The sequence below is a fragment of the Schistocerca serialis genome, chromosome 5 (assembly GCF_023864345.2).
Source record: "Schistocerca serialis cubense isolate TAMUIC-IGC-003099 chromosome 5, iqSchSeri2.2, whole genome shotgun sequence".
NCBI classification, from domain to species: Eukaryota; Metazoa; Arthropoda; class Insecta; order Orthoptera; family Acrididae; genus Schistocerca; species Schistocerca serialis.
Window position 1 is genome coordinate 37,332,483 of NC_064642.1, and position 25,789 is coordinate 37,358,271.

The 25,789-nt window shown below is 41.9% G+C and overlaps 1 protein-coding gene across 3 annotated transcripts in view; it reads right to left on the reverse strand.

Moving 5' to 3' along the window:
* Positions 1-25,789, reverse strand: part of LOC126482304 (ataxin-2 homolog) — a 300,551-nt gene that overhangs the window by 249,943 nt on the left and 24,819 nt on the right. For all 3 annotated transcript variants that reach the window (XM_050106335.1, XM_050106333.1, XM_050106334.1), the window contains exon 2: positions 17,214-17,409. In XM_050106335.1, the coding sequence (XP_049962292.1) occupies positions 17,214-17,394 (181 nt within the window). In that variant the 5' untranslated portion in view covers positions 17,395-17,409. The remainder of the gene's footprint in view (positions 1-17,213; positions 17,410-25,789) is intronic.

Below are 25,789 nucleotides of genomic sequence, written 5' to 3' on the forward strand. Positions count from 1 at the left end.
TTCATTTCAGCCTCATGTTACACTTTCCACCTTCTAATACCATGTCACCCTCACAACACCCCCACAACGACCCCATTAAGTTTTATTTACATTCCCTCCGCAAACATGCCTTCGCCCTAGCCAGATTACACTCCCATATTTTATTTTCACAGGCATGTCTGACATTTGGCATTACCCCCAAAGGCCTCACACTTAAAGTTCCCATCTCTGGCTGCAACCCTTCTTTCCATCAGTCCCTATACCAGTTCCTAGCTGAAAAATCCATTGCCCTCACCCACCTAATCCTTCAGCTACACATCAACTCAGCCAATGAACGCACCCGTCAACTCCTATCCTTAATAAAAGTCCTAATCTTTCCTCTCCCACATCCACACCAGCTGTTCAGAGCATCCTCCTACAGGCCAACCGCAAATTAGAACAGCATGCCACCCTCCACCTCAAAAAACTATCCAATCTCCTGGTTTCCCACCTCCGGAAAGGCAACTCACTCACCCTTCACAACCTTTCCAGCAAACCTCAACCTCCTCTCACTGCACACAAACCCAGTCTCTCCCATCTACTCAATCTCCCACTTGCAGCTCCACTCCCTCCAAAACCTCAAAATTCCAATCAACACAATCTGGAATCACAACACCCTAATTCAGTAGTTAACCTTTCCTCCAAACCTCTCTCCCAATCCGAAACCTCTGTCCTATCCAGAGGCCTCACCTTCAGCCCCACTCCCAGATTCAACCAAACAGCCCTCGTCAAAGATTTACTGTCCTACACTCGTACTCTCTGCTGGAAATATCACTTTGCCACGAAGAAAAATGATCCTAATCCTACTCCTAATGATTCAACTCCCCAAGACACTATCCAAATTGAACCCTGCCTGGAACAGTTCTGTCCTCCGTCACAGCGGGACCCACCTCCTCTTCCTCAAAATCACCCCCTCCAAACCTTCCAGGAATTTCTGACTTCCAGCCTTGCCTCTCAATCCTTCATAAAAAACCTTAATCCTACACCCAACATCTCCACTGCTGAAGCCCAAGCTATCCGTGATCTGAAGGCTGACCGTTCCATCGTCATTCTTCTGGCAGACAAGGGTTCCACGACAGTGGTACTTGATCGTCGGGAGTATGTGGCTGAGGGACTGCGTCAGCTTTCAGACAACACCACGTACAAAGTTTGCCAAGGTAATCCCATTCCTGATGTCCAGGCAGAGCTTCAAGGAATCCTCAGAACCTTAGGCCCCCTACAAAACCTTTCACCTGACTCCATCAACCTCCTGACCCCACCAACACCCCTCACCCCTACCTTCTACCTTCTTCCTAAAATTCACAAACCCAATCATCCCAGTCGCCCCATTGTAGTTGGTTACCAAGCCCCCACAGAATGTATCTCTGCCTACGTAGATCAACACCTTCAACACCTTCAACCCATTACATGCAGTCTCCCATCCTTCATCAAAGACACCAACCACTTTCTCGAACGCCTGTAATCCTTACCCAGTCTGTTACCCCCGGAAACCATCCTTGTAACCATTGATGCCACTTCATTACACACAAATATTTCGCATGTCCAGGGCCTCGCTGCGATGGAGCACTTCCTTTCACGCCGATCACCTGCCACCCTACCTAAAACCTCTTTCCTCATTACCTTAGCCAGCTTCAACCTGACCCACAATTTCTTCACTTTTGAAGGCCAGACATACCAACAATTAAAGGGAACAGCCATGGGTACCAGGATGGCCCCCTCGTACGCCAACCTATTCACGGGTCGCTTAGAGGAAGCCTTCTTGGTTACCCAGGCCTGCAAACCCAAAGTTTGGTACAGATTTATTGATGACATCTTCATGTTCTGGACTCACAGTGAAGAAGAACTCCAGAATTTCCTCTCCAACCTCAACTCCTTTGGTTCCATCAGATTCACCTGGTCCTACTCTAAATCCCATGCCACTTTTCTTGACGTTGACCTCCATCTGTCCAATGGCCAGCTTCACACGTCCGTCCACATCAAACCCACCAACAAGCGACAGTACCTCCATTATGGCAGCTGCCACCCATTCCACATCAAACGGTCCCTTCCCTACAGCCTAGGTCTTCGTGGCAAACAAATCTGCTCCAGTCCAGAATCCCTGAACCATTACACCAACAACCTGGAAACAGCTTTCGCATCCCGCAACTACCCTCCTGACCTGGTACAGAAGCAAATAACCAGAGCCACTTCCTCATCCCTTCAAACCCAGGACCTCCCACAGAAGAACCCCTAAAGTGCCCCACTTGTGACAGGATACTTTCCGGGACTGGATCAGACTCTGAATGTGGCTCTCCAGCAGGGATACGACTTCCTCAAATCCTGCCCTGAAATGAGATCCATCCTTCATGAAATCCTCCCCACTCCACCAAGAGTGTCTTTCCGCCGTCCACCTAACCTTCGTAACCTCTTAGTTCATTCCTATGAAATCCCCAAACCACCTTCCCTACCCTCTGGCTCCTACCCTTGTAACCGCCCCCGGTGTAAAACCTGTCCCATGCACCCTCCTACCACCACCTACTCCAGTCCTGTAACCCGGAAGGTGTACACGATCAAAGGCAGAGCCACGTGTGAATGCACCCACGTGATTTACCAACTGACCTGCCTACACTGTGAAGCTTTCTATGTGGGAATGACCAGCAACAAACTGTCCATTCGCATGGATGGACACAGACAGACAGTGTTTGTTGGTAATGAGGATCACCCTGTAGCTAAACATGCCTTGGTGCACGGCCAGCACATCTTGGCACGGTGTTACACCGTCCGGGTTATCTGGATACTTCCCACTAACACCAACCTGTCAGAACTCCGGAGATGGGAACTTGCCCTTCAGTATATCCTCTCTTCTCGTTATCTGCCAGGCCTCAACCTCCGCTAATTTCAAGTTGCCGCCACTCATACCTCACTTGTCTTTCAACACCATCTTTGCCTCTTTACTTCCGCCTCGACTGACATCTCTGCCCAAACTCTTTGCCTTTACAAATGTCTGCTTGTGTCTGTGTCTGTGTGTGTGTGTGTGTGTGTGTGTGTGTGTGTGTGTGTGTGCACGCGCGCGAGTGTATACCTGTCCTTTTTTCCCCCTAAGGTAAGTCTTTCCGCTCCCGGGATTGGAATGACTGCTTACCCTCTCCCTTAAAACCCACATCCTTTCGTCTTTCCCTCTCCTTCCCTCTTTCCTGATGAAGCAACTGTTTGTTGCGAAAGCTCGAATTTCGTGTGTATGTTTGTGTTTGTTTGTGTGTCTATCGACCTGCCAGCGCTTTTGTTTGGTAAGTCTCATCATCTTTGTTTTTAGATATATTTTTCCCATGTGGAATGTTTCCCTCTATTATACATATATATATGCATTTACGTAGATGTATAATTGGTTTGTTTTGTAAATATTATTTGTATTTTTCCGCTGGGTCTGGCCTAGAGAAAACTATGCTATCGAACGATTACATTGACAGGTCGTGTGGAGAACCAAGGTGTTTAGGATCTTCGGTAGTGTTAACTCTGCTGCACGGAGTGCGGGCAGAGAGAGTCTGGCTGGAGTAGGGCGGTGGAGCAGGTGTGTTGTGTGACGCTCCCACGAGTTGCCGCGCTTTCGGGTTTGGCAGCGTGTAATTGCGCTCGACTTGCTATGTCACGGACGGGAAGCATTAACTGGCGCACATCAAGCGCCCGTTTCGCCTGGTGACCGTGTCAAGAAGGAGGCCCGCCAACATCCAGCTTCTGGAACAGCGACGGCCGACAATGAGTGACTGTCGCCACCTCCCCGATCGACAACTGCAAACCTTCAATCAACCAACAAGGAAGACTGGGAGCACGTAAAGTTTTATAACTGTATGGCAGACCTCAGCTTTTCAAACTGTTCCATTAGCAAAATACAGCGACTTAGCATGAACCTTTGTTGCTCATTGTCCCAATTGCATTACCAAGCAGGGTCCCTTCCTTTTCCGATATGAACTCGAGTGACGTTGAAATTCAAACACCAGCATTAAAGAAATATTCGATTTCACTGCTTTAATTTCAAAGCTCAGTTAAGGTATTCATAGCTGGCTACAATATTTAGATTACACAAGCACAAATTAAGAGTACGAGTTTTGTTACCATATTTTATCATACCTGTGACTGCAACTCAGCTTGGTATGTACTAAATTTTATTATTGTTAATTGTTCAGAATCATTTAATTCAAGTTCAAAGTTAAATCTCTTATTTCTAAATTGCATAGATTAAAGTAGCTTTTGAAATGATTGTTGAGGTGGCCCAAGGCTAACCTTATTTTATTTTATTTCGTAGTGCTTCTGAAACAAAGTTCACAGTCACTAAATTAACTTCCAATTTTCTGGTTTTATTAATTCTTTTACTAAATTAAGTCAGAGTGTAGCGAAATTTATTACTTCTGACAAACATTCAGTTTTCACATGACATGTGTCAACCTTCAGTTGCCACGCTTTTAGTGCTAATTATATGTGGAATAACCGTTCTTTTTCAGTTATTATATTAGTTGTTCATAGGACTGGCGACCGTAATTTTCCCCAAATCTCAAATATCTAATTAATGCCAGTTAATTGTTACCGTAATGACCACACATTTACTTTCTTTATTAACTTTACCCCTTTTCAAAATTAATTTTCACCAATTTCATTTGCATTTTTCCTTTCATTTAGATGTAACCCTTTCCTCCCTCTTTACCGACAAATTAACTTCGGTGACGATTGCTTTTCCCAAATTTCCATTAGGTGCACGCGGTTTAATTTTTCACTGTAATTAAGGTCGATAAGTGAGGGGGTGATGCTGAGGGAATTAGATTAGGAAATGAGGCACTTAAAGTAGTAAAGGAGTTTTGCTATTTGGGGAGCAAAATAACTGATGATGGTCGAAGTAGAGAGGATATAAAATGTAGGCTGGCAATGGCAAGGAAATCGTTTCTGAAGAAGAGAAATTTGTTAACATCCAGTATTGATTTAAGTGTCAGGAAGTCATTTCTGAAAGTATTCGTCTGGAGTGTAGCCATGTATGGAAGTGAAACATGGACGATAAATAGTTTGGACAAGAAGAGAATAGAAGCTTTCGAAATGTGGTGCTACAGAAGAATGCTGAAGATTAGATGGGTAGATCACGTAACTAATGAGGAAGTATTGAATAGGATTGGGGAGAAGAGAAGTTTGTGGCACAAGTTGACCAGACGAAGGGATCGGTTGGTAGGACATGTTCTGAGGCATCAAGGGATCACCAATTTAGTATTGGAGGGCAGCGTGGAGGGTAAAAATCGTAGAGGGAGACCAAGAGATGAATACACTAAGCAGATTCAGAAGGATGTAGGTTGCAGTAGGTACTGGGAGATGAAAAAGCTTGCACAGGATAGAGTAGCATGGAGAGCTGCATCAAACCAGTCTCAGGACTGAAGACCACAACAACAACAACAAGTGAGGGGGGGTTACACATTGAAGTTTGTCCTATGAGCAATGGGAAGATGCAAGTTGGGCATAACAAATAGGTATAGAAACATGAACAATGGATAGGAGAAAAGATAGGAGTTGAAAACATGGAGATGGGTTATACGTATAACACAACAAAATGATGAGAGATGGACTAGAGAGATTCTGTATTAAAGATTCCTCTCAATAACCTTTGTTCTGCAGTAACATTGCATTGTTTGCCTCGTGTGAAGATAAGTGCCAGCATGGAAGAGCTGTCTGTATTCACAGTTTAAAAGTAGGACTGTTAAACAACTAAAATAATGTAAAATTCAGGGTGGAATGTAACAGTGTTCTGAAAAGGATAGTTGCTACTCACCATATAGCTGAGATGCTGAGTTGCAGATAGGCACAACAGAAAGATTGTCAGAAAGTTAGCTCTCGGCCAACAAGGCCTTCATCGGAAATAGGCAGTATACACACCCAGTCACACAAATGCAACTCACACACACGAGCGTAGTCTCTGGCTGTGAGCAACAGCGCTTGATGGAAGATGCAACTGGGTGGTGGGGGTAAGGAGGAGGCTGGAGTGGGGAGGGTGAGTGTGAAGGTAGGAGTGCTGCTTGTGGGAGCATACAGATCCGAGGTGGAGAGAGGGTAGGGCAGTCAGGAGGTGAGGCAGCAGGCAGGAGATTTGGAGGGGGGAGGGGGGGGGGGGGCTAGCAGACACGAAAGAAATAAAAAAGACTGTGGGTGCATTAGTCGAAAAGAGAGCTGTGTAGTGCTGTGTGCAGGTGGGAACTCTAACTGAAATAATACTATGTTCTGGTAACCTGCCTCACCCAGTTGCATCTTCCATCACATCATATGCTGCTGATCGCTGTCTGGTCTCAGCAGCCAGAGACTTTGGTTTTGTGTGTGTGTGTGGGGGGGGGGGGGGGGGGGGGGGGCGTGCGAGTTGCATTTGCATGACTGTGTGTGTATGTTGTCAAGGCCTCATTTGCCTTACTTTCTGACAGTTTTTTTGTTGTGTCTATCTGCGAGTCAACATCTTTGCTATATGGCGAGTAGCAACTATCCTTTTCATAAAATTGCTAAAATATGTAAAATTAATATAGCAACATGGAAACCATACAATAACGATGAAGTCATAGAACTCTTGATGAGTCTTCTGTTTAAGACAGATGAGGAAGAAGAGACTAAACGGATAACAATAGTATATTGCAGATATAGATTTGGGCTATAACATACTCAGCATCAGTGTCAAAATAGAAAAGCATGTAGAATCAGAAAAGGTACAAAACATGTATATAGTGCATTTACAGTGAAGCCCCTATTTTACGTTTTTGTGTGGTCCAGACTTAAATAACAGGAAAATGCAGAATTGAAGAAAATGTTAAAACCCCCAAAATACAAGCAAAAACATATGTCATTTGCATACATGATTAAAAATTGTAATCCTCTCCTATACATTGTACAAAATTTGCATATGTGAAGGAAATTACATTTACAATATAATGTTTATACAAGAAATAGTGGTAATGAATTTCATCAGCTCTTAAAAAACCACAGATGTATTACAGCAAGTAAAATCTGGTCCAAAAATTGAAATTGGACCACAGATGTATTACAGCAAGTAAAATCTGGTCCAAAAATTGAAATTGGTAACTGGGTACACGGTAATTGAGCTATTTTTTGGCACACTACAACCACAAATTATACGTCAAGACAAGCATTTCCGAGAGATCTATCCTTTGCACTCACCCAGTAAAAAGCAAAAATTGATGAGTATGGTGATCTAAACCGAAAACTGTGAAGTGCAGGATGAAAGGCATTGGAGTCTAACATGTGGGAGTGTGTGTTTTCCCTATGTAGGCAATGGCAGTGGAGCATACTCTTGTGTGTGAGGGCAATGACCTCTAGGGTATCATAAGTGCAGTGACTTCTAGTGTGTCCAGCAAGCTAACTCTTTTTACATTTGTTAAAAGCCTCTTTTATTCAATCAACTTTCTAGTCTCAATTGACTACTTGAGACAAGTACGTCTATTGCAGCACACCTGGGAATAAAACTATTCCTGTACTGAGTCTCGTCTGTTTTGATTGGTAATTTTCATTTACATGTCAGTGCCAAAATTGCCGGTGTTGTGAAAGCTGCCTGCTGTGGAGTTTGGCATCTGAATGGTGAAAGTAATGTTTTGGGGGATTATCCTTTTTATGGAAAATGGAAATATAGTAAATAAATGTAGGAAAAAAGTGACAATAGAGTTTATTAATGACCAAAACAGAACTCATAGTGAAAGTTCTTGTTAAAGGTTGTGTGGCGAACTGTTCACACTCCTGGGAACTGATAGAACAGGAAAAGTATTGTCCAAATATTTCACACGTACAATTATTTGCTCGAGAAAATAATGCTTCCAAACACATCAGACAGTATGTAGAATGCAGAAAATAGCACCTTTATCTTTTGTATCTTTTTTTCCCTCTCCTCCTAGGTGTCAAATAACAACAAAAATCATTTTTCTAGTCCAGTAATTCTGAGTTTTTCACCGTCAAAACAATTGTCATTAAAATACATTTACCTATTTATTTTCTTATCTCTATGCAGGGTATGTCCTTTCTCTGAATACAATAGATCGCAAAAACACGCAAAAAGATGAGACTGAGTTATAAGTTACACAAGAAAAAGTGATGACTGGGCCCCTTTGTCACGTATTGCCCTGGTCAGGAACACTTCAAGTGGACTGTCCTGTTTTCCAATTTCTGCCGCAACATAGCAGTAGCTGCTTCTTAACTGTGCAGTGAAGCTAAATGTTGCAAATTGTGTCGGCAATGCCGATCGTGGCTAATGTCAGTATTTCCTCACACTTCCCCCCTCTCTGTAATGGCCAAAAATAGTCCCTGAACTCCACCACCACCCGCGGTGCGAACCGTCTGTCTCATGTACCACTTATAACTTGTTCAGTCACATCAAATGTCAGCAGGAAGAAAATGGGATGATGTCAAGTGATACATTGAGCAAGAATGTGGAACTGAGGTAAACCTTACTAGGAAGATAAGTAAAATCCGGGAATTTTTAGCATTGATCTTATGCGTTTTTCATAGCAAATATGAATTTATGGCATAAAATTGCAAAAAACATAAAATTGAAAAATGTAAAATCAAAGTTCCATTACAGTGATCATTTATCAGGAGACTGGCAAGATATAAGTCAATACATTACAGTAAATGGGAACTGTTAATATTTACAGAATTAATACACTGTCAGAATGAAATATAATCATGCACTTTTAATTTAACATGCTCAAAATACCTAATCTTGACTGTTGTGACCAAGTGCTCTCAAAACTAAAATCTAACAGACATTTTTACTTAAGCTGATCTAGCAGTCTCTATCAAGACATTCATCTATAGAGTAGAAGGAGTTGCCTACCAAAAAGTCTCTCAAATTCTGTTTAAAGTGTGCTTTATCTGAAACAAAGTTATTAATGGTTGCTGGCAATTTATTGAAAATGTGTGTTCCTGAATACTGGACCCCTTTTTGGACCAAGGTAAGTAATTTTAGGTCTTTATATAGATTGTTCTTATTACCAGTATTGATACTATGTATTAAGCTATTGGATGGAAATGGAGACGTATTATTTGCAACAAATTTCATTAAGGCACAAATATACCAAGAAGCAGTGATTAGAATACCCAGTTCCTTGAAAAGGTTTCTAGGTGATGTTTTCAAATTTACACCATAAAGGACTCGTATTACATGCTTTTGCACTCTAAAAACTTTAGCTTCATTTGACACATTACCCCAGAATATGATCCCATATGATGAAATAGAATGACAGTAAGCAAAGTATGCAATTTTTTTTAATACTTATATCTCCTACATCTGACATCATTTGCATTTCAAATACAGACTTCTTTAGGTGCTCCAGCAATTCTGTGACAGTATGACCTTCCCCACTGAATTTATTATTGAGTTATAATCTCAGAAATTGAACAATGTCAATCTGTTCTATCTGCACGTCTTCCAGGTTCTGAACTGCATATAATACATCTTTTCAGAGTTTAATGACAGTGAATTAGCTTTAAATCATTTATTAATATCAGTGAAAATTTTATTAACAGCAATTTCTAAATCTGTACTTGACTTGCTATTTATTGCAATGTTTCTTATCATCTACAAACAAAACAAACTTAGCATGTGTCAATGGAACATACGAGAGGTCATTAATGTACCCACCCTGAGGATCACCACAAGCAATTAACTCCCAATCAGCTGAAGACAGACTGCTTACACGACAAGCATTTTGAAATGACACCCTTTGTTTCTTGTTAGGTAAGACTCAAGCCATTTTGCAGCACTGCCAGTGACACCATAATATTCCAATTTACTTAAGAGTGCGCTGTGATTCACATAGTCAAAGGCTTTTGACAAGTCACAGAAAATACCAGTAGCCTCTAATCTCTTATGCAATTAATTAGGTACATTCCCACTGTACATGTAAATAGCCTTCTCTGTATCAGAATCCTTAAGGAACACACACTGTGACTTGGAAAATATGTTATTTGCAGTCAGATACTTAAGGTGATGCTTGAACACAATACTCTAGGACCAGTAGTACACGTGATCTATAAGCAATCTCCTTTGTAGACTGATTGCACTCCCCCAGTATTCTACCAATAAACCGAAGTGTACCACCTGCTTTACACACACAACTGAGCCTATGTGATCATTGCACTTCATATCCCTATGAAGTGTTACACCCAGGTATACATAAGAGTTGGCCGATTCCAACTGGCCGAAAGCTAGTGTTCCATTTTTGGTCCAGTGCACCTTCAACGTCAGTTGGAGGCATTCCGTCTGCAGGTATTCTTACTGGAAATGTTGTTAAGATGTTCTGTCTTCAGTCCAGCGTGCTTGGGCTTGAGCTGGCATTCAGTTTTCAGTATGGTGTACCTGACAGAGATCAGAAGTTCTGTTTTTGGTATGGTGTACTTCGTGCTCTGTCTGGTGTTCATTCCCCATGTCTATGTCACAGTTCTTTCTTTTGTTTGAGTTATGCTGCTGCCACCATTGTACTGTAAGCAAAGCACTGCAGTATCCCAGGCAATGCTGAGTTGGTACCCAGTGTCATAATTCATGTTGTTTCCCACCACTTCTATCCTACTGACTCTCCTGTAACACTATCCCTGTATCTGGAGTCTGTGCCAGAACCCTGATTTTCTCATCTTTCATAGAATGATTAAGTTCCATAATTTAGTTGTCTGTCCCAGCTGTATGTGCCCCAACATTCTTGGCATCTGATGTCCACTGTCCTAGTTGTTTGGCCAATGTATGAAATGTGACACTGGCAAGGTGTATCATAAATTCCTCGTTTTTGTAAGCCCAAGTCAGCTTTTGCACATCCCAATTGCCCTCTTATTTTGATAGGTGGACAGAACACACACTTGATGTTATGCTTCTTGTGAATCCGGCTGATCTCGGCACAAATAGATCCTGCACAGGGCAGACAAGCCACAGCCTTTGCATCATCTTGCTCTTCTTTTCTATTGTGTGGCAGAGTAGTTCGTTAAAAGGCCTTGGGCATCTGCTTGACTGTGTATCCATTTTTGCAGAAAACTGAGCATAGGTACTCTGTTTCTGATGTCAAACTATTTTGATCCGACAGTGTGTGTGCGCGGAGCATTGTATCTCCAATGGGCATTCAATGGAGTATGACAAAACATTACTTCTGGCCACAGCAATGTCTTTTTGCAAGTACATTCAGAAACACCAGGTGACCATCCTCCTCCAGTTGAGTGGCATGTGTTAAGATGTTCCAGAAGCTCACTGAGACTCTCCCTACCCTGAAGCTGCCATTAAGGTTTCAGACCTGCTGGGATCAATGAAGGATAATTTGTTCTTGTGGAAGTTGGGAATTTACAAAACACCTTGCCTGTGTGGTATGGCCTACATAGGACGAACAACACACACAGTCGAAGAACATTGCACAGAACATAAATGTTGCACTCACCTTCTGCAACCCACCAAGTCTGCAATTGTGGAACATTGTACCTCCAACAGACATTCAATGAAGTATGACAAAACATTAATTTTGGCCACAGCAACATCATTTTGGGAAGCCATTACAAAATAATCCACTTAAATACACACCACATACCGTATTTACTCGAATCTAAGCCGCACTTTTTTTCCGGTTTTTATAATCCAAAAAACCGCCTGCAGCTTAGAATCGAGTGCAAAGTAACCGGAAGTTGTGAAATATGTTGGTAGGTGCCGCCACAACTAATTTCTGCCGTCGAATATATGTAGCGCTACACAGGCATGCTTTGCAGGTACAAAGATAAATACTGGCGCCAAAACCTCTGCGTCAGTAAATAAATTTAAAAAAAAGGTGGAAGACGAGCTTTTTTTCTCTGCCCCGAATTTCGACCACTGCATTTTCATACATTATCCAACGAAGCAAATACAAATTCCGTATTGTTCATCTTCGAATGTAGCTGCTTTTCAATGTACTACGAAAATCCGACTGGCAAGACTGTTTGCGATGTTTGTCAGTATGGCCAATTCTATGTTCTGAATTTTTTCCTACCTGTGAGAAGAGATGGTTGCTAATGGGAACTTTTAGGAATTGTGAATCACATGCAGTATTCTCTTCACCATAAGAATAATACGAATATAAACACTTTTCCATGTATTCTTTCGTGTTTGCTGCTTTCTCATTTAAATCCTGTCTGCCTAATAAACTACGAAACTAGAGTGAGACAACAGCAAACGCGGAAGTATACACATATCATGTCATGTTTAAATTCGTATTATTCTTATGCCTAATAGTGATACAGTCACAAATGAAGCACGGCAGTTGACTAGATTTTTAAATCTAAGATGACTAATTTCTGTGCAGAAAGTAATGTACTAAAGAGGCGTCTGCGAAGATTTCAAACGGAGAAAAATTTTCGCTAAACTCTCGTTCAGAACATCTTATATCATACGCAGTTTATTATTTATTTCTTGTTGATCATTATCAAAGAAATAACAACAAATAGCAGTCTCTTGCTATTGTTTCGCTACTGAGACAATTCCTCTCTTTTTTAATTGTAAGTGGCGGTAGCACGCACAAAAGCAAACCATGCCGCGAGCGGCGACAGGTCGTAAACATTATCAGAATGCGACAAACAATGCATGACACGGTACAGTAATGCATTTTCAGCTTAGAGTGACGTAAACAGCTATAACAAAGAGAACGGCAGTTATCAGATCAAAGAAAAATAAGCACTCAATTCAAACCAGACGAAGCACGTGAAAAACGAAGGGTACCCGTATAAATAAGGACGGAGCACCTGACGCACAGCAACGGCTACCTGGTAAAGCTTAACTGCTAAGCTTAAGGCTCAAACCAAACTATTGTAGCTGTATCGTCATTCATTTGACCTAAATTGTGTCTCATATTACAATGGACCAACTTTGTTTCGATTTCGAGGTGCGGCCTAAAACTTTTCTCTCCCCTTGAATTTCGAGTCTCAAATTTCAGGTGCGGCTTAGATTCAGGAAATTTTTTTTTCCTTCATTTCGAGTCTCATTTTTCAGGTGCGGCTTAGATTCGAGTGCGGCTTAGATTTGAGTAAATACGGTATAATCTAATGAACTGTGACAGCAGCTACCAGTTGTCTAATGCGTGGAATCCCATCATCTCCAGGATTTGCACAAGATGAGGACACCAGAACACACTGATGACTGCGGCAAGTTGCAATACCGAAGATAGCTGATCTCTGCAGCTGGACCAGAGAAGGCACTGCCGCCAGGTGGTATGGTCTTGTCAACGTGATTCTGAAGTACGCGTGGCAATACTCCCAAGCACACTGGCAATACTCTCAGCATGCTGGCAATACTCTCAGTGCGCTATACAAGGTGGAGCTGGGAACATTTTCCTCAGTCTTCAATGGCTCAGCTGAAGATGACTGGCAAGTGTCCAGTTAAAATGTTGTGGAGTAAAGCCTACGATGACTGGCTGCAATCCTGAAATCTCTTTGAACATTTAATTCGCTGGGAAAATTTTAAATTTCAAATCAGGATTTACTTGTCAAAAGGAAAGCAGATCTGGGCACTTTGGCCCTAATGTGTGTCCTAAACCAATGCACACTGATTTATACCTGAAAGCTAGCAGCTGTTATCCCCCAGAGTAAAGGACTGGAGTTTTGAGGACACTGGTCCATAATGCACACACTGTTAGATCAAGACAGCTTGACATCATAAAGAGAGCATCTACGCTCTGTCTTCTGCAAAGGTAGGTACACAGTCAGAGAGAGAGAGAGAGAGAGAGAGAGAGAAGAAGAGCATGATGAAGCAATGGCTGCAGCTTACCCGGTCAATGCATGATCAATTGTTGCCAAGATCAGCATCAGCAGGATCCTTGAGAAGCATAACATCAATTGTGTGTTCTGTCCACCAATCAAAATAAGAGGGCTACTGGGAAATGTGAAAGGTGACCTGGGCTTACAGAAACCAGCAACTTATAATATACTTTACCACTGTGACATGTCACACATTGCTCAAACAACTAGAACAGTTGGCATCAGATACCATGAGCATAAGAGGCACATCCAGCTGGATCAGACAATGAAAACAGTCATCGTCAAGCATTTTCTGGAACTTATCCATGAACTACGGAAAAATGAGGTTTCTGGCACAGATACTGGATATAGGGACAGTGTTATAAGAGAATCAATAGAGATGGAAGTAGTGGGAAACTTCATGAATTGTGGCACTGGGTACCAACTCAGCAATGTCTTGAATCCTGCACTGCCTTAGTTCAAAAACACGTCAGTGGCAGCAACTCAGAAATAGAAGAACTGGGAATTTGGGAATGTGGAACAAAACCCAGACACAGCACCAAGTGCATTGCACCAAGAAGAGAGCCTCAGATACCTGTCAAGTACACTGGACCATGAACTGAACACCAGCTCCGGGGACCAGGCACACCAGATCGAAGATGGAATGTCTCAGGATGTTTCTAATGAGAAAATCCATAGATGGAACACCTAGAACTGACTGTGGAGGTGCTCCAGACCGAAAATGGAACACCAGCTTACAGCATGGTGCTCTGGACCGAAGACGGAACATCTCAGGACACTTCTAGTGGGAATGGACCACATATGGAATGTCCAGAACCATCCACAGGGAGGAGAGGTAGTTGCCATAAATATTCAACCTGTTTCACTCAACTATCAGTCTCAGGTAGCATCTGATGAAAGCAGCGAGTAACATTGTCGAAATATTGTGCATGGACGACACTGACATCTGGCAGAAAACTTGACACCCACGATGTCAACAGATATCCAGGAAAGCCTGAAGAACTGCATCTTGATGGATCATTACGGCATTACATAATCACACAGTTATTTTCAACTTCATACTTAAGATCATTTTCAGCCACACACAATAAAGTGTCTGCTAGTGAAACATTTGGACCTGATCTGAGACTATCATGATAAGATTTATACTGTTCTCTCTCTTTGTTTTGACATGGAAGACCTCTGGATTTACACAGACAGCAGGAGTACTGAAAGAAATATCTTGTGCAATTGTTGGCACTTACAAATCAATTATTGACAGCAAGGAACAAAGTTAAAGGAGGAATAAAATTTTATGTCATGTCAAAACAGCAAGACAATGACTCTACCATACTTTTTCATTCATTTGATAACACACTTATTTTCAAAACTGCCTAGCAATAGTGCCACTTAAAGTCATTCAGATTCTCTCTCTCTTCCCCCCCCCCCCCCCCCCCCCCTCCAAATTTTGTCTTAGTCATTATCCTTGTGTTAATTAATACTAACCTTTCCCTTTATGAAAATGGGGTGATAAGTCTGGTAAAAAAGCATTAAAAAGTGTTTTGTTTCATAAAGAACTCACCTTATATCTTGACATAGTCCCCTCTGATACACTTGGTCCAGTGATCCTCCTGCTTTTTCATCCCATAAGAAAAATGAGTTCTGTAAACTACCACTATCACTTCCTCATTTGATGAAACTTTCTTCCCAGCAAGCCAAAGTTTCAAGTTTGGGAACCGGAAGAAGTCACTTGGGGCTAAATCCACTGGATAGGGCGGATAAGGAACCAATTCAAAGCCCAGTTCAAGCACTTTTGTCACTTTTATTGCTGATGTGTGTGGGATGGTGCATTATCCTGGTGAAAGAGCACTTTTTTGCATGTCAGCTTTTGTCTTTTTTCAGCCAATGCAAGTTTCAAATGAAGCATAATAGGGCCCAGTTATGGATCTGCCTTTTACCAAGCAATCTTTGAGGATCATTCCTTGGGAATCACCCTATCAGCTGACAAATTGGTATTTGCCTTCTTTGGTGCACTTCCACCAGCCTTTTGACTCGGGTCTGTAATGATGGATCTAGGTTTCAGCAACAGTCATGAATAAACACCAAAAGTCTTGCAGATTGCGACTAAACATCACCAAACATTGTGTTGAAATGTTCTGCCAGATGTGCTTGTGGTCAACTGTGAGCAAATTGCGGCACCCACCCTGCATGCAGCTTCTTCATACACAATTCTCTATGCAGGATGTTATGCACTCACTGATTTGAGTTGCCTACAGCCTCAGCAATCTCACAAATTTGTATTTGACAGTCTTGTGTTACCATGTTATGATTTTTATCAACTGTTTCCTTTGTGGTGACCACAACTGGACGGCTGGGCCACACTTTGTCTTCAGTACTTCTCCAACCACATTGAAATCCATTAATCCAAAACTAAATGGTCTTAAATGATGGTGCAGACACTGCGTGAATTTCATCCAATTCTGTTTTGATTTGTGCAGCAGTCAAACCCTCCAAATGAAAATGTTTTCTCCATTTTCCACTGCAGTTGACACACTGACCAATTCAGATGGCTGTCAACACTGAACTGTATGCTGTACATTTCTGAAATTCTTTATACATCCCTTGGGGGTAATCAAGCTTACCAACCATGAAGGCACATCATCAATGTTCCAGTCTTTCATGGAAATTTCCAGACTTATAAAATCACCCTTGTACTTCAAAGCCTTCCTCCTTCCTATTTGTAACATCATACCACAAGTGTGTATATTTATAAGCATCTAGTTCCTATACTCTCCATTCTCTTGTCAAAACTATTTTTTTTTTTTTTTAATTTTAGTTAGTTTTACACCTTTTTTGTTTTGCATCTTGTTTGTGGCCTAACAATTATCAGCTGTACTCTGGAATTTTAGAAAGGATCTTTCTCGCATCTTCAGCTTCTGTAGTCATGCTGGTATGGTTATACTTATGGCTTTGGGACTATTTATCATAATCAAATCTAGTGATCAGATGGTCACAATTTAATAATAGTGAACAACGGGTAATACTGGTCTTAGTTCTTTTATTAACAAACTAAAAACCCGCCCTGCCTCGAAAATCGCAAGGTTCTTATCTTAGTTCTTTGCTGAATGTAATCGCTCTCCTCCTCTGTTGTTTGGACCAAGTTGTCGCACCTTCAATATTGGTACATCTAACCCTCTCATTTTCCTGGTTCTTACTGCTCCCTTTCTAACTGGGGAAATTTTAATAGATTTCCAACCCAACAAATTAAACTATGTTTTTAAATTGTGTGCTTACCATAAACACTGTTAATGTATACAAATGTATCTCGTATTCCGCAAATATTGTTAAAATTCATTTATTACATGCTTCATGTGTCTACTTTGACATTGAACAGAATAAAGTATGTTGATATTACACTGTGTAAAATCTATTGCTATATGAGAGTGATGGATAAAACATGAAATTACCTGCAGAGAAATTTTCAGTATTATCCACAGGACGGTCAACTGTAGATGAGAAGGCTGTATCAAAAATGTCTGCCAAGGATGTGACACCAGACTTTGCTTCAGCAGTTGCAGGTTCCCACGGCCGATGTCGCGTGGGAGGGCCTGCAGTGGCCGGGGCAGGCGTAGTCACTCTGTCACCCATGCCAGTCTAAAAATGCTACGTAAAAACAGTACATTCAATTTCCCTTCTCATTTTAGTACATTCAAAAGGAACTACAAAAAATTATTCCAAATATGAGTAACCAAACATAAAACATACTGAAAAATCTTACACTACCCATCATTTCAGTCAATTTACGATGTTGGCTTCATAAAGTTTTGATGTTCCTTCAGTGTTAATTTAATAAACAAACAAAATCATGGTAATTTAGCAAAACAGTGAACAGGAGGGAACGGGGGGGGGATGGAGGAGAGGAAGAAGGGGGGATGGGCTACAGTTCATCCTCGCAATACCAACAGGGTGATGATTTACGTCAACTTGTCTTGTATTTTAAAATGTTAAAAAATATTTATTGTTTTCAATCATTTCTTATACTAGATTCTGTGAGTGTTTTGAAATTTCAGTAAAACGTAATCCAAACATAATCCTTACTAGTAAATGTGACTTTTTGCAAGAAATGCTATATGAATATTTTCTAGTTCAGGACCCTTCTTACACTTCTATATATCTTTGAAAAGTATGCTGCGAATAAAACTCAACAACAATTGACAAAATATGTATTTTTAAAAAATTAATATGGTGGTCATAAGCTATCCCTCCTCTTCACGTACACATTACAGAAAATGCATTGACATTGGTAAGTTAGTGCTAAAAGATATTTTTTCAGGTTCAGGACCCAATTTACACACCAGCACCTTTCAAAAAAGTATTTTGTTAATAAGAGTTAACAACAATTATCAAAATTTTGTTATTCTTTCAGTTTTTTGTGGTGGGCACTAAGTATCCTGCCTCAGTAGTATGTGTTATGGAAAATGCTTTGGTATTGCTAGGATTTACATGGGCTCCAAACTACAGCGTAACTCAGCATGTTTACCATCAACAAATCTTGCCAGAGGTGAAAGAAGTGATATATAACACACAAAAATCCTAGGAATGACTGAGGATCAAACCAGAGAGCTTTGGATCAGTAGTGTAGCACTTCACTTCAACCATGGGCATATCTCTCTCTCTCTCTCTCTCTCTCTCTCTGTGTGTGTGTGTGTGTGTGTGTGTGAGAGAGAGAGAGAGAGAGAGAGAGAGAGAGAGAGAGAGAGAGAGAGAGAGAGTGAGTGTGTGTGTGCGGGTGGGGGGGGGGGGGGTTGTTCCTCCTCTTTTTTAAGCAAGGAAATAGTTTTCCCGAAGTCTTAGTAGTTTATCATCCTTTTTCTGCATGCCTGTCTGTTGTTCAACCAGTGTTCTATTTGCACAATTGTGGTAAGCATGGCAATAAAAGTCCTTGATGGAATACAAATAATGGAAGCAGTAAATATAGCAACACACTAGAAAAATGATGTGTTGACTGGTCAACAGGCACATAAACAAGACTGAAACTGTTGCTGAGCTTTTGGATGGCATCTCACATCAAAGTTAAGTAGCACAGAATATACATGCACAGAAATATACCGATCTACATGGCTACATGGTATTGGCTGCCTACACTGTAATGGCACTGCAGTTCAACTGGGATGAGAAGTAGGGTCAAGTAAAAGTGGGCAAGATAAGAATAGTAGCATGAAGGATAGAAGTATGGGAACTTGACAGAGAGAAGGAGAGGCAGTAAAAACAAAAGATAAGAATGTGATCTTACTTTGGCACAGGTAGGCTCAGTCACATGGTGCTGTTGGGTGGACTGGGAGGATGGAGAAACAGAGGAAAAAGGAGACTGGAGAGGAAGAAGTAAGTACAGAGTGAGTAAAGTAGAAGGGGGGGGGGGCAGTTGCAGGGGGATCGGGGAGGGGGGGGAGGGTCGTGGTGAGGGTAGTATAGGGCATAACAGAGGCCAGGATAACAAGATTCAAAAATGTGCCACAAGGACAGTTCACAGCTACGTGGTTTGGAGAGGCTAGTATTGAATGAGTATTCAGACTGTACAGGTTGTGAAAGAGGCAATGGAGTCCAGCATGTCATTAAAAAAAGTGTGTTTCACTGCTGGATGGTCAGCTGTGCTAGAAACAGGTTGCCCAGTCAAACAAAGAGATGGTTTCAGGTCATGCCCACATAAAAGACTGTACAAAATTTCTGCAGAGCTGTATATGACTGCTTTCTAAGATGGATCTGCTTCTGGTGGGCCGCCTGTAGGGCAACTTTCATGCCACTCAAACTTCCAAACCCCTCGTCTGGTTCAGGTTCACTGATGTCACCTTTATGTCCGGAACCCAGGGACAAGACACACTATCCTATCCTCATTCCTTCACAGCCTCAACATCTTCTCTCCCACACACTTCACCTTGTCTTGTTCAGCCCCTTGTGCAACATTCCTGGATGTTGACTTATGACTTACAGCTATCCAATAGCGCCACCAAAACCTCTGACCATGACACATCCACTAACCATCAAGAGTACCTCTGTTTTGATAGTTTCCATCCCTTCCACACTGAAAAGTCTCTCCCATACAGTCTGGCCACCCACAGTCAGTGCATTTGCAGCAATGAACAAGCCCCCATCTAGCATGCTGAAGGCCTTACTAAGATCTTCAGACAGGCACTGGCCCACAAACTTAGACCACAAACAGATATCCCATGTTTAGCCCAAACATGCCTCTAATTCTACAATCAACCCCACGAATCAGCTGCAAAGGCAAAGGAGCAAATTGTCCTCCTTACATAATATCATCCCACCTCGAGCAATGTAACCACACCCCTTGCCAGGGCTTCAACTATTTATCATCGTGTCCAGAAATGAGAAACATCACACCCACAATACTTTCCACCACTCCAAAAATGGCATTCCATTGCCAATCCAATTAACAAAACATCTTGAGCCACCATTATGCTGCACTTCCCAGTACGTCCTGTCACAGGGATATCCTAGTCTACCAAAGGTAGTGCACCTGTGAAAGCAGTCATGTCGTATACCATGGCCTTTTATGTGTGTAACTTCATCAACCAGCTGTCCATCTAAAGGGTCATACTGTGGCCAATGAGCAGAATTGAGTACACAGCAGCACAACATGCCGCTAAGCACAACTACTTAAATGGCTGCTTCACAATCCGTTCTATCTAGATGATCCCCCCCCCCCCCCCCCAAACAACAGTTGCTTCTCATAACTATGTTAATGACAACTGTCCTTACGGAAAGTCCTTCAATCACACAAGTTCTCCTGGCCTCAATCACTACTACCCACTGCACTACACACCGTTACACTCCATCCCCTAGGATCTCTTTCACTCATTCTCCCCTCATATCCTCCCTCCTCTCCTCCTTTATAATCCATTCAGTGTCCTTTTGCATCATACACAACTCTTCTATGACTGTGTCAGAGCAAGTTCAAGCTCACTGAGATCATATTACAAATTTGTGTTGCTGCCTCTTAAAACTCAGCTGCTCCGTCAGTATCAGAAGCAAACTTAAGAGTCAGGACAGTTAAAGAGCTGCAGTTGGCAGCAGTATGGTTCCACAAAGGACTGATGATAGGATTGTAGATGAGCCTGCCAAATCAGGTAAGTTGTTAAACAGACACTGGACACCTGTTACCTATAAAACAAATGTCTCCAACAGCTTCTATATTCTGGAGACTGTAGTCAAAAATATTCAGATAATCAAAAGATTTTAGAAACAGTTGTAAAAGACACAGGAAAATATTCCAAGTCAAGGGTAACAGTAATCAGAGTTAGAAAGAGCAAGAAGAACCTTCTACTAAAGGAACAGGTATGGGAGAGGGATGCCCAAATTACTACTCCCTGGGTAATCAATACACAGTAACTAGAATTTTTAGGCCTAATGCAGGCCTCAGAGATGTTACAATCTGTAGAAAGAATGTCATCTAATGATGCATGGGGAATATGGGGAGAGGAGAGGTTTTTCGACTGGACATTAGGCATAAGCTGGAATGCTTCTTGCATAGACATAAAGACTATGTCATTGTTAAAATGTTATGCCAAGAGCTAAATGAAGCATTAGGTGGAACATGTAAAATGTAGAGCTTCAGGAGTCGCTCACCAAGATGAAACCATCAAGCACGAGTGTGAAGGATGTATCACCTCTCACACAGTCTGATCACACATAGCACAGCTACCATCTGAATGTTTCTCATTAAGACGTTGCTTGCATAACAAATTCCAGAAGCATTCAGTATAATAAGATCCCAATCTGTCCAATCCCTATGATTTTCAATATTTTTACAAACACTTTTTTTTGCATGATAACGTAAATGGTTTCAAAAACACAGAGCTTTTATATAACAATAGTCACAATGGCAGTGGGGAGGGGGGAGCTAATGTGGGGCTACCAATCATCACATCTTTGGAGAGAAAAATGTCTGTCGCACCCTAATTTCTCTTACATTACTCTCATGAGCCCTATGCAAGATAAAATAACAGAGAAGATCAAGAGCTGCTGCTTTCAGAAAAACGAGATAAGAGCCATATACAACGCTGGCAGAATTGTTTTCTTCCTTGAGCACTGGTTCTCTAGATTTTCCAGACAGTGTTCCTAGAAGACAGCATCACTTTTCTTCTATAGAGTCCAAGCAAGTTTCCTGTGTGTTTCTGTTACACTTTTGTAAGGGTTATAATAACCTCTCCAATCAGCATGTGAAATATGTCTTATTTTAGCAATGGCAGTTAACAAATTTATTTTAAACCTTACTGAATACGCTACACCTGTCTAGATAGAAATGTGTGTATCAAATATAACAAGTTTTTCAAGAAGAGTCATCATTGAAAGCTAACTTTCCTTTCTATCAGGAATTTTAGATCATTCAGCATGGTATCCAATAATGTTGTCCAGTAGAATTCACCTTGCTCCTGCTACTTTCAGCTTCCAATGAATACCAGTGAACGTATTTTACCTCATAAATGCTGTGTTAAGCAGAAGATAGTGCCTTCCCCATTAAGGAGGCTGGTTGTTATATTGTCGCAGAAGAAGCTGAGTAGCGCCATGGTGTAATGGTTATGATACTAAACTCTTGCATAGAGGGTCGTGAGTTCAAAACTCACCTGGACTGTACAAATTTAATTTTTATATTCAGTTCGAGTACATTCTAGAAGTATCCACAAATGTCAAGAATCATTGTACTGGAACATTCTGTAGCTGTGTATATACTGTATGTGTTCTGGCCGGAGGCAGTTCACTACACGCTCTTGTATGTGCAAGTGCTGAATAAATCTTCGTTAAGTGAAGTTAGTGTTTGCTATTCATCTAATTATACCTTCTTCTATGTGACATTATTCTGGTGGAGGCACCAGGTATTGGAACTTGTGATAGCGCACATTATCGACGACACAGTGGCTCCCATCAGGCCACAACAGAGCCACCGTTTACACAGCAATAAACCCGAGTTCGAGCCATATTCAACAGATCGCAATCTATCGGAGGCAGAAGAAGGAGAGGACATTACGATGATAGCAACTGTGTGCCACCACATGAGACATCCTTCCGGGTTCTCTGGTGATGATGGCCAAGATCCAAACAAGTGGCTGAAGGTATATGAGCGTATAGCCAAATTTAGCAAATAGGATGACACCGTGTGTTTGGCTAACATATTTTTCTACTTGGAGGGCACTGTCAAGCAATGGTATGAGAACACTGAGGAGAAGTTCACAAGCTGCGAAGTATTCCAGGCGGAACTGTGCAAGTATTTCGGTGACACACAATGACAGAAGTGCAAGGCTAAAGATAAATTAAAGTGCAAGGCACAGCATCCAGGAGAAACTACAGCATCCTACATTCAAGACGTCTTGGAGCTGTGTAAAATAGTGGATCCTAGAATGAAGGAGGAAGATAAGGTTGCACATCTCATGAGAAGGGTGTTGCTGAGGACATGTATCAAGCCCTACTCCTCACGGTGTTTCGACAGCAGACAACTTCATAAAATGGTGCCAGTATATCGAGACAATGCATCAAAAAAGATTACACCCAAGAAGTTTGAACAGCTTCCAAACATCGTATCGATGCCCGTGATGGAGGAAGCAACTGATGTCACAAGTGTACTTCGTCAGACAGTGGGCGAGGAAGTTCAGAAAGCACTTAGATTGCACAGCAAGCAAAAAACCGAGCCGCTTCAAGAGGTCATATGGGAGGAAGTGGAACAGAAATTGAACCCAATCTCTCGTCCTTCATTTCCCTTAAAACAGTGAAAAAGCCGAGACCCAGGCGGAGTTACGTTCCTACAATGCCGCGTGAGGAACCTGTTTGGGCACCAAGGAAGACTGATGTCTGGAGGACCCAGGATAACCAACCAGTATGTTTCCACTGTGAACGACTGAGACATGTAGTGCGCTATTGTCACGAAAGGTGGCGGATATCTGATGACACCCACGCCAAAAGACAGCAGACCGATCTTAGTCGACGCCAACTCCAGGACGATGAAGGTGAATAAGAACATGTGGGTGCAGGATGACGTAGGTTACCATCGCAGCAAGCTAGCTGCTGGAGAGGACGCTCCCCAACATGCTGATCAAGGTCTCCATCACCATTTACAAGCTACAGCCAGTCACCTAGCTGCTGCAAGCTGGAAAACTAAAGGGTTCGACCTTCCTTGGTGGTGAGGCCGCCAAAGAGAGAAATGCCCTGCCGTCAATCACTACAAAAATGCTAGGAATCTGTGTCTATATCCTCATGGATGGCTGACCAGCCCAATCTCTTGTGGAATCTGGAGCTTGGAGCTTCATATTCAGTTGTCACTTCAGAGAAGTACCGTCGCCAGTTGCAGAAAACCGCATTCGTTGACAGCAAAACATCTCTGCTGAAGGTGGCTAATGGGAAATATGTAAAACCTACAGGAAGATGTACCATTCGTGTGGGTATAAGTGGCCATATACAGCCTTTAGAATTCTTCATCTTACAAGAGTGTAGTCATGATGTCATTCTCAGATAGGACTTTTTGAAAGCTTCTCAGGCAATTATAGATTATGCTAGACGAGACGAGATGAGATACTGTGGACAGGAAGATGCGCATCCAAGTGTGTGGACACTACGTGCACTGGATGAAGTGATCATTCCTGAGGTCAGCACTAGAATGATAACTGTCATGTGTCAGGCCACGCATCAACCCATTGATCTTGTAGTGGAATGTGAGAAGCATACCACTGGAGAATAATTTGGTCATCCCAGCCTCTGTCACCTGTTTTAAGAACGGATTCGGTGAATTGTGGATAATTAACTGTCCCCGAGAACCGCAGATCCTTCCAAGACGCATGTGTGTAGCAAATGCAGAGCCATTAATTGCAGAACAGTTGAGAGTCATAGAAACCTCCCATGCCGAGTTTGTGGGCGAAATTAGCACCACCACTACGAGACAAGATCTTCTAGCTCGACTATCACCAGATCTCACTAAGGAACAACAGAAGAAGCTACTTGCCATTCTTCAAAGAGTTCTCCAAATACTTCAATCCAAAGGTGAAAAGCAAATTAGACAAATTGACAGTGAAGCACTGGATTAGCACTGGAGACCGTCAACCATCAACCAATAAGCCAGAGAGCATACCATGTGTCAGCAACAGAAAGTCGAATAATCCATGATGAGATAGAGAAAATGATGAAGAATGACATCATTCAGCCTTCACAGAGCCCAGGGTCGTCACCAGTGATTCTCGTCAGGAAGAAGGATGGCAGTTGGCGCTTTTGTGTTGATTACAGGAAGCTTAATAAGATAACTAAAAAGGATGTTTACCCTCTTCCACGAATTGACGATACACTAGATTGTCTGAAGGGGGCTAAGTTTTTCTCAACCATGGACATGTACTCGGGATACTGGCAAATCGAAGTAGATGAGGCTGATCGTGAGAAAACTGCATTCATCACCCCCAATGGCCTGTATGAGTTTAAGGTAATGCCGTTTGGTTTGTGTAATGCACCAGCAACTTTTGAACAGATGATGGATAATCTTCTACGTCACCTGAAGTGGGCGATGTGTCTTTGTTACTTAGATGACATTATACTGTTCTCAAAGACAACTGATGAACATATAAACAGACTGAGGGTCATTCTTAAGTGTCTCCAACAAGGCGGACTGAAACTTAATCCCAGAAAGTGTCTCTTTGGAGCAAAAGAAATCAAAATACTTGGACAACTTGTGTCAAATGAAGGTGTGTGGCCAGACCCAGAATAGGCAAGAGCTATAACGGAATTTCCTATTCCTAAAAGTATTAGAGATGTGAGAAGCCTCCTCGGATTATGTTCTTATTACCGTCGTTTTATCAAAGACTTTTGTATCAAAGCCATGCCACTCCAAGAGTTGTTAAAAGCTGATGCTAAATTTATCTGGGTGGTGTTCAACAAGATTCTTTAGAAGTGCTGCAAAAAGCTCTGACAACTGACGCTGTATTTGGTCTGTATTATGAGAGAGCACCTACAGAACTACACAGAGATGCCAGTGGGTATGGGATTGGTACTTTTC